Here is a 10,363-nt window from a genome sequence, read left to right as displayed (position 1 = left end):
AAGCCGACGATGGCAAAGAGGAGAATGAAGACCAAGAAGAAGAAGAAGCAGAGAAGCCACAGCGGCTCAGAAGGAACGCCGGCTAAACCGGTAACACTTGTTTACAGCCCACACGGCGGCGAGAGCGAGCGAGAGAGCTAACGCAAGTAAGAGAGCGTAGCCTACGAGCAAGAGTAGGACAAGGAGGCAATGCAAGTTTGTCTAAACTTATGTGTGTGTGTGTGTGTGTGTGTGTGTGCGAGAGCATGAAAAATATGTTAAACTTTGGCTGGCTGCATTCTGAGGCTGAGTCTGCGTTTGACTGTGTGAGTACGACTGTATGTGTGTGTGTGGACAAAAGGCTACAGGTGACAAAGACAAAGCTCGCTCTAATGTCATCATTATTGTCAATATAACAAGTTTATTGGCTGCCCCGCTCTCCTCTTTCCCGCTCCGTCGGCCTGAGGGGTCATTAGAGAAATGCTTGGGATATGCGAAGTTTGTTTCGAGTTGATTTCCCCCTCAGCTAAGCGCAGATTAAACGCAAGTTAATGACTTAATTAAGTTCAAGTGTAGGAAAAGTGAGGAAAATACAGATGAAGAAGCAAAAACACAAACCGTATGAAAAGCGAGAGAGGGATAGACATTAATTGTCGTGCAAAAATGCGGAGCAAAAGTCATCAGCTTAGAACTCGACAATAAGGAAAACATATGTGAGTTCATATTGCTTTTTTGCCCTCCACATCGAAATAAATAACAGTTAGCGCTCTGTATGTAAATATGGAAACCATTTGCCTATCTTTATTCACAGCTCCCTGACTTCGCGTCTCACTTTAGTTTTATTAGTACTTTATTGTAATCTTTAATTAATACGCTAACCATTTGTTGATACTTTCCTCGGCTGTTCAGCTCAATCAACAGGAGCTCAAGCCGCTGTCGCTGTCGCTGCCCGCGTCGCAGCATTCAAAACAAAACGTTTAACAACCCTGTCTTAGTTTGGCTCTCTCGCTCTCAGTGGCTCTCAAATGCATTGAGCGACAAATTCAAGGTCGAGCCATGCAATGGCCATTGCTGAAGAGAGAGCCAGAGCGAGAGCATGAGAGAGCACCCATATTCAGCAGTTGAGCGCAGGCGATGCAAACAAGTGACGACACGACGGCTGCTGTTGATGGCTAGCTGGCCTGTTGATGTCGCTCTCTCGCCCACCGCCAAGTGAGTAAACCTGCTCTCTCTCCCCCATGACGAAAGACACTGACTGACTGAGTTGGCGCTCTGCAATGGTTAGTTTGTCAGCGTTTGCCCTGCCGTTCGGTTGTGCTCTCGGTTGAATAATCTGGAATTATTGCAAGTCGGTGGCGTCTTAACGTTTCGCGCGTTTTACGTACTTTTTTGCACTTCTCTTCTGCTCTGTGTCCCGTTCCGTCGGTCATCAACACAGCCGGCAAAGTGTACGCAACAAAAGTGATAAAAAGCAATTGAAATGGAAATTGAGAAGAGCATATAAATTAAAATTAAATATTTGTAAATGCTCAAAAAGGTGCCAAGTGCTTAAAATATTATTCTTTTTTTTCCGTCGCCGTCACCATCTCCCTCGTAGTCTCCTTCGTCGCGTGTGCTGTTTGTGTGTGCGTGTGTTTTTGTGTCGCTCCAAAATGTGCGAGCTCTAAGAGAATTCCAAAACAAAACGCGAAGGAAAATTAACTTGAATCCAAGAGTCGCACGCAAAACGCGCAGAAAACGCGCCAAAAACGTAACGAAAATATGCAGAGAAATCCAAAAATGCTGCTGCCTTTTTTGGCGCTTCTGCTAATGCTGCCCGCGTTGCAGCAAGCAGCGCAGCGTTATGACCAAACACCTCTAGACGCCAGCTCATATTATCGCAGCGGCGTTGGTTCCGATTTGGCAGCGGGCACTTCGCCCACCTCCTCGCTGGATGGTTTTCCACATCACAATCGCTGTGAACCCATCACTATTTCCATCTGCAAGAACATCCCGTACAATATGACCATAATGCCAAATCTTATTGGCCACACCAAGCAGGAGGAGGCTGGTCTTGAGGTGCATCAGTTTGCGCCGCTCGTCAAGATTGGTTGCAGTGCCGATCTGCAGTTGTTCCTCTGCTCTCTGTATGTGCCCGTCTGCACCATTTTGGAGCGTCCGATTCCGCCGTGTCGTTCGCTCTGTGAATCCGCTCGCGTTTGTGAGAATCTCATGAAGACCTACAACTTCAATTGGCCCGAAAATCTCGAGTGCTCCAAGTTCCCAGTGCATGGCGGCGAGGATTTGTGCGTTGCCGAAAACACAACATCCTCGTCATCGACGCCGGCACCAACGCGTAGTGCTCCGAAAGTAACCACGCGCAAACATCAGATCAGCGTTGATAGTCCACATCGGAATATTGGATTCGTTTGTCCCGTGCAGCTCAAGACACCGCTGGGCATGGGATATGAGCTCAAAGTTGGCGGCAAGGTAAGTGCGGCATCTTTTGAAAAATTGGGGGAAAAACATGGGTCGTAAAAAGTAAAAGAAGAGCTGGGGATTGATGGGGAAACTAATTTGGAGGCAATGATTAATGAAACCAGAGAGCAATGAGATCACAGTTCTTATAGAGAAATCTGAAATTATAGACTGTTAAATGGTTGAAGCAGAGTCTAAAAAACAAATAATTATGAGGCGCGAGCATTAAGAGTAAAGATACGAAAGAAGAATACAAGGAAATCGCGGATAAATTAATAACACGAGTTGGAAAATGCCACTTATGAATTTCGAGTAATTATAAAGTTAAAATAATAATAGAGTTAGGATTGTCAGACTAAACAGAGAAACTTAGTCAAAGGTTAAAGTGTTCAATATATAAAAATATTACGAACTTGAGAAATATATAAGATTATAATAGATAGATTACTTTTAAGCACAAAAACAAAGGATTTAATAAATAAAAATATATAAAAAATAAAATTTCAAGGAAGAAGGAAAATGTATAGAAGTAGTATTTCAAATTATATGCTCATAAGATATGCGTATAATGTTTTTTATAAGTTAAATTCAGTTGGCTACAATTTTTGTATATATAAAGAAATATAGCTTCAAATTGGTTAAAGAATTTCTTCAAAAATGTAAATATTTTCATATCAAATATTTTAGTTACACAAACTAATCCAGTTCATCTAAAGTAGTTCAGTTTTTGAAAAGAACTTGTGTTCTAAGAATCAAATTTCAAATAGGTCAACTGCTGGCGTTGTTTTATGTCTTCATTTGAACCAAGACAAAGCCCAATTTGTTGTGCTCTTTCGGGTCTGTTGGCAAACCCAAAGAAATGCCATATCCTGTTGCGCAGTGGAATTAATTTCAACCACCACACTGCACAGGGTAACACAGCAGGGAGTCCGATGCGAGTCACCCTGTGGTTGCTTACAAACTACCTGCCTGGAGTTAAAGAGCAGGTAAAACTATCAGGAATTGGAAAGAAAAAAACTACTCTTCACTTCTTTCTTGATCTCTGACCGTTTTCATTGTTTGCTTTCGTTTTGAACTAAAACCAGTTTTCAGTTACCGCTGCAGCAATTCGTAATTCCTGCTTATAGTTTACAGTTTGGTATCCCCACAATTCCAATATCCAATAGACGAAAACAAGGCATCACTTATTAACTCGCCTCCCCCCTCTCCAACCACCTTTCAGATGATATTTTCAACGCATTTTCACGTTCAATGCGCTCGTGTATAATTAATTTCCCAGCTCGCAGTTGGCTCCTCCCAATCATCATTATCATCAGCATTATCGCCATGCTCATCATCATCAACCGTCGGGAACACTATTGGCTTGATTTTCTCAACTGTTTACTTTACCCCCCGCACCTCTTTTGCTTATTTCTTCTTCTGCTGTTTGTTTTTATGACTGATGATCGAATGCCTTCTTGCATGGTACTTGTTGTTATTTTTATTTTTCTTAACGCTCCGCATTGGTTTTGTTCTTTCTTTTGTATTTTGTACACTCGCATATCCTTGTTGCCATGTGTAAAGCGCATTAAATACTTTGAGGCAGGATAATTCACACTTCTTCGCCTCAGACGCCGTAAGAGCGTAGCAGAGTATCTTACGGATACACAGATACATGTCTAGCTGCTGGCTACACTTTGTATTTTTTGTTGTATTTCTTTTCCACATTCGTCTTTTCTGTTTTGCTATCATTTTGAGTGTCTGTCTGTTTGTATGTCAGAGAGTGTGTGTGTTTTGTTGAATTCCTCACCATCATCATCAGTAGAAGCAAGAGGAATACAACTCGAAGCCTTCTTAGTCTTAAATGTCGTTTTTTCTCTCTTCTCTTTTTTTTTTTGAGAGCAGCGTGCGAAATTTAGCAGCTTGTTGGATGCACACATTTGAGACAGTAGTCGAAGAAGCGGGCTTAAGGTGTTCTAGTCTAGTCTGTGGAATGGGCTCTAATTGTGGAGCAGATTAGTTTGCTTGCTAATGATAGAACAGTTTGTCACAGAAAAGTGTTTCAAGTGCCATTACAAATCTAGGAAAAAGCAATAGTAGTCAGGTATTGCAGGAGGGCGTAGAATAAAAAATTTCAATGATTGCTGCAGAAATGTAGAGTCGGAAAACTATTTAACAAATGTGTGGCCAAAAAATAGTACTGCAGTTTTTCTTAAAACTTTTGCATAGTTTTTAGACATAAATATTCATTGAACAAGAAATTGTTTTCTAAAAAAAAGATATTCGTTGTTCTTATTGAAATTAAAGTAAATCTTTCTTTATAAAATATATAATATTCATTTAGTAAGAAATTGTTTTTTTTTTTTTAATTAAATATCCGTTGTTCTTATTGAAATCTAAACTTATCATTAAAATTTTAAGTTTCTTCCTTGCTATTCTTTAGACAGAGATTATAAACATACAGCGAGCAAACATTTTAACTAGTATACTTGTAAATTCTGTACATCAACAAAAAAAATCTCACTTCTCCACTTTCTCATTCAACTTTTCTTAACAAAAAGAATAGTTGAAAAAGATTATGCATTATTAAGAAATCAAGTATATTCATATCATGTTTTCTTATAGAAATTAATGCAATCTTACAAAATATGAAATTCATATTTCTTTTCTTTTTATTTGTTCTTTGAATCATATATCATAACAATAATAAGCGTATTCAATATTGAACTAGTCTCTTTTGTGTTGCGATTTCTATTTAAGGTTTGTTGTTCTCTCTTATTTGCGTGTTGAAATTGCTAGGATTGTAAAATAGACTGGCACATTCAAAGAATACTCAATCAATTGAGCTCTATGCGTAATCCAATACCACAACAATTCTCAATGAGTTCCACAGCCACAGCGTATCCCTTTTTTCCGGGGATTCCTTCGTGCCCTTCTTCCCCCTTTTTGCCAAAATGTTTCATTAAGCATTCGAGCGCTTGCCGCCTGCCATTTCGTCAATTTGTTGGACAACTGCCAAGGGACGAAGGGGTAGGCAGGATTGGTTGGATTGAGTTGAGATGAGTTGAGTTGGGAGAGGAGGAATGAGGGGAGTGAGTCTGTCTGGGTGAGTTTTAAAACGAGAGGATTAAGTTTACGCACTGACAGCGCTTCGTTTTGGCCTGGGCCAATGTCCGATTGATGATTGTATGTGTAGACAGGATACCCCAAAATAAATTAATCAAAGACCGCGAGAGGACAACAGAGCGTTTTGGGGGCAATTTTAGGGATCCTCCTGTGGCTGTTTTGTTGTTGTTGTTTGTGTTTGTTTGTGTGTTATATGGAAAATCGTAAAACCATTAAAAGCCTCATTTGAAACGATTTTGACGCATTTTAGGCGCCAGGCGAGACACGATTCGATTTGTAGGTTCCTCGCCCTTTCTCCGCCTCCCAAAGGATAATTCATTGGGCTTTGCGGCATTGACTGAATGCCATTAGGCATTCTTGTGGGCGTGGCATTGCCTTTTAATTGATGGAAATGGAAATGCTGAAGCGATGAAACGATGAAATGAAAAGCAGCCAGCCAAGCGAAACTGTAATTGATTGTCCCGCTTCAGCTTCAGTTGCAACTGTTAATCCCAAATTCTCGATTATCCTCTTTTTTGTGTGTGTGTGTGTGATAGGAGAATCATCCTTTTGTGGCTTTCATCGGGACGCCCCGTTGCCTTTGCATAATGGAGCTTGTTTGTGGCAAAAAAGGCGTTGCATATGTCGAATGCCCAACAAGCATCATGATTATAATTTCACTTTGACTAATTTAATTGGAAATGCCTTTTTTGCTCCTTTGCCGCTTTGTTGGGTTTCGCTTCTTTAAATGATTTGCTTTTCACAATTGCAAAGGTCAATATTGTGAATGTTAATTTATCTAAAAGGCTTTCCACAGCCAAGGGCAAAGGGAAAGAAAGATGTCTATTGTGCTTTTATTGACAGGCAAAAGAAAGTGACTTATGATAATTGATTGTGATATTATTGTATATATATTTTAACAATACAACGACCCTTACAACGCCAGTTCAAAGATCTTTTGTATCTATTGTGTTGTGTTGCCAGCAGCCAAATGAGGCTGAGTTGCCTTTGGCTTGAGTAATCATATTTGCTTTGATGAAATACTAAAAGGAAATGCTCTTTCAAAAGTCATCGCGTTTGGCTAGGAGCATCTTTTTCTTAATGACAATTTGCTAGTTGCAAAACAACCCTAAGTTACTTGAACAATTTGCTCAGTTCTTGGGGGAGCGAAGCTTGAAGCTTGCAACATTTGCAAGAGTTTGTTTGGGACTTAACTTTAATAATCTTTTTACTAATAGGTACAACCATTATTTTTTTTTATTTTAACTGATTATATGCATTTAATTTCATTTAATATATTTAAATGTTTCCCCAATTATCTAAAATGTTTTTTCATTCTTTCTGACTGCGATTATTACCCTCAATCTATTTTTATCTCAAGCCTTCTGATATTACCAATTTGAACTCCAAACTCAGTCACTTCTTAAGGCAACATAGCGCTAATTAACCGAGAATCGATTAATGAACAAAAGCACAAAAACAGTTCAGTTAAATGAGCTGTAAAAAGTTGAGAAACTCAGCTTCAAAAGTTGCAAATGATATGATAATTCTTGAACAGTAAGTTTCTTATATCAAATTTGCATGGATTGCTGCGACTTCTCTCTCTCTCCCTCGCTCTTTCCTTCTCTCACTTCTTCGCTATATTTGTTTTGCTGTGGCCAACTTACCGTTAACCAGGCCCGCAGCATTTATCATTATCGACGTTCAGAGAGACTTAAGACTAATCTCTGGGCTACACGAAGTCGTCTCATAATCATTTAGTGGGCTAAAGCTCTTAACCCCGAAGCCCAGAGGTCAGCATGTTTGTCATTCTTTCCCCTCTCTCTCTCTCTCTTTCCTTGCGTATTTGCCTGTTTGTTGTCTCCTGCTGTTCTTCTCGTATCTGTGCAATTTATTTTCCCGCAATGTCCTTTAACAAATATCCACAGTTAAGTTCGGGGCCGAAGGAGCATTAAAACTATAATCCACTTAATATTTTCCGCTCGAATTGTTCAATTTATAACCAATAAATGCGAAGCCTGATGATGATTATTTATTTATTTTTCGTACTGCAATCGCAGCCAGAACAACGACAACATTTTCAACTCAATTAATTTGCTGGGCAACAAACAAAATACAACAACATAAAAATAAGGAAAAACTTCCGGCTACTTAAGCACACTCGCTTTCGTATGTGTGTGTGTGTGTGTGTGTGTGTGTGAAAGTCTCTCAGTCTGTGTCCTTGTGTTAAATCCTTGTAAATCCATAAAAATTACCAGTAGACTTCAAGGCAAACAATTTGCTCTTGTTTTTACTTTTATTTCATTTATTTCCTTACTTCACGTTGTTGTCGCAGCTATTTTTCTATTCGCTTTTCATCAGCTTTGAGTGAGTGGACAGCACGATAACAACTACAACAGAAACGGCAACAGCAACGGCGACAACTAAGTGGCAACAACAATGTTCAACAGGACATGTTGCCTTTTCCCCCATTTTGTCATTTGCTTTTTGTCCTTTGTCCCCGGGCATCAACTTGAAAGTGAAACTGTAAACAACATTTTTTTCACAGTATTACTTCAAACTTTAAGTAGATAAATATAACTTGCTTTTTTCAGTTTCAATTTCAACGAATAAAAGCACATTAAAGTGCAGCTTTTTAGTTGACATTGATGAAAGTCGGAGCAGAGTACACAGAAAAGGTGGAAATTCTTAGAAAAATTACGGACAAGTAAAGTCAAGTTGCAGAATATGAGAAGTTGAATTGGATTTTGTACAAGAGTGTTTATTTTAGAATATAATGTTTGCTTCGCTTTGGCTGACCATCTATGTTATTATATTTTTTACTTTATGGTATAATTTGAATGTAGTACTATATCAATATTGGTACTATATTAATATTATATTAGTATTATATTTTATGAATGATACCACAATGTTTTGCTTTTTTTCAAAATGGGTAGCGGGTATTCCACAGTCGAGCACACTCAACTGTAACGTTCTTACTTCCTTTGCCGAAGAGTATATTCCAGCCTTAGAGAATTTTTATTGATTCGTTTGAATTATTTTCTTTCCGAGGTGTTACTCAGACTTGCTTCATTTGATGCAACTTACTCATTGCCTCATTTCAGGCGCAGCTTCGATGTCAACATTTACTTTAAAATGCATTGAACTTCAGCTACAAATTGTTTTTTAGGGATATTATATTCCAACTTTATTTATTTATAAATTTCAGGCTTACACTAAAAATCTTTAAGTCGCTATTCACTTCATCTCTATGTTAATACTGAGACTTATTTATTTCAATGTAACTTAGAAATTACTTTTTGTCTCATTAAAGAATATATTTTACCTTAAAATGAATTACTTTTTGGAGTTACAGATTATTTTTGGAGTTGCTATATTCCAACGAAACATGTTTATAAATCTTGAGCGAATACTAAATATCTTTCCGTCTCTATTGATTGACTTTATCTTCGTGTTATAACTGAGACTTGTTTCACTCAGTGCAACTCATAAACTTCAAGATTACAACTTACTTTTTGCCTCACTTAAAGGGTATCTCTGGCGTCAACTTTTACGAAGCATCCTACGCACAAAAAAGTGAATTCATGATAGATTGGCCAACTGACTGACAACTTGGCGACTGTCGCGCATTTTCATTTCCATTTCACAAGTTGTCGCCAGTGTTTGTTTGTTTTTTTTTTTATTTCTTTGAGCTGTTGAGCATATGTGTGTGGGTTTGGGTTATTACCAAATGGTAAACACATTTCGACAAAACTTTGAGATACTCATGTTTATTATGCTTATGCGCATATGAATACGAGTGTGAATAGGAGTGTGAATGTGAGTGTACTCGCTTGAGTTGTGTTGTATTTTCATGGGCCGTCGGCTCTCCTAAATGCTAATGCTAAGCTGTGACTTTTGCCTGACAGCCGACTGTTAAAATATTTAATTACAACCATTTAATGACAGTCCATGCGCCAATCCACAAAACCCGAAAGACCGAAAACCCCCAAAACCAATGCCACCAACAAACGAAGCGAAACCAGACCAGACCGACCCCAAGCCATGACGAAAATCCACCATTTACTGTAATAACTGGCCAACAACTGACCGCACCCAGCATTAAAGTCAGCACACAATTCAGTTGACACTTTTTTTTATATGCCAGAATTTACAGTAAATAAACTGAAACCAAAACTGGAAGTCGTACTATCGAAGCGCGGCAGGGGAGAGAGAGAAGAGCATTAAAACCAGAGCGCAGACATGCCCAATGAATTGTTAATTTGGTTCTTTAATTGAATACTTTTCGCTAGATTAAAGATTGGTTTGTTTACAATCGGAAAATTTAGAGAGCATCGGAGAGAAGCTTCAAGTAATCGAGGTAAAACTATCTCTAAACTATTTATCTCGCTCTCTCTCTCTTCAGACAATTTTCTAAGAACACTGGTTAAATATGAAATATCTGACATAGAATTTATCTTGCTTAAGTTATCCTGATTATATCCCATTCTCTTTAAAACCTATTTTCAAACAATCCCTAAAACCCCATTTTTCTTTTTTAAACCCATTTCTAAGCAACTTCTAAAATATTCTTAATAATTTATTCTTCTTAATTCAGCTCTTAAATAAACTATATTAAACTTTATTTATTATACTTAAGCTTATATTTTTTTCAATGTACATACATATAGTTTCATCAGATATTTTACTGCAATAATATATACATCTGACTCTGAATTCTCTCTTAATTTTCATTAAAATTTCGTGTGATGAAAATTATTTCAGATGAAATTTATTTCAAGCAATACTTCTAAATTCTTGAAAATAATTTTGTTTTTCTTACATAAATATACTCAATCTG

General features: G+C 38.0%; 1 protein-coding gene across 1 annotated transcript in view; it reads left to right on the top strand.

The window, feature by feature from the left end:
• The first annotated feature begins 1,276 nt into the window (after positions 1-1,276).
• The window catches only part of LOC132789013 (frizzled), a 121,754-nt gene continuing 112,667 nt past the window's right edge, over positions 1,277-10,363 (top strand). The window contains exon 1 of the mRNA XM_060796743.1: positions 1,277-2,448. Within this exon, the coding sequence (XP_060652726.1) occupies positions 1,741-2,448 (708 nt within the window). The 5' untranslated portion in view covers positions 1,277-1,740. The remainder of the gene's footprint in view (positions 2,449-10,363) is intronic.

The sequence above is a fragment of the Drosophila nasuta genome, chromosome 3 (genome assembly GCF_023558535.2).
Source record: "Drosophila nasuta strain 15112-1781.00 chromosome 3, ASM2355853v1, whole genome shotgun sequence".
In the NCBI taxonomy this organism is placed as follows: Eukaryota; Metazoa; Arthropoda; class Insecta; order Diptera; family Drosophilidae; genus Drosophila; species Drosophila nasuta.
Note: the sequence above shows the minus strand (reverse complement) of the source record. Positions and strands in the feature narration are given on the sequence as shown.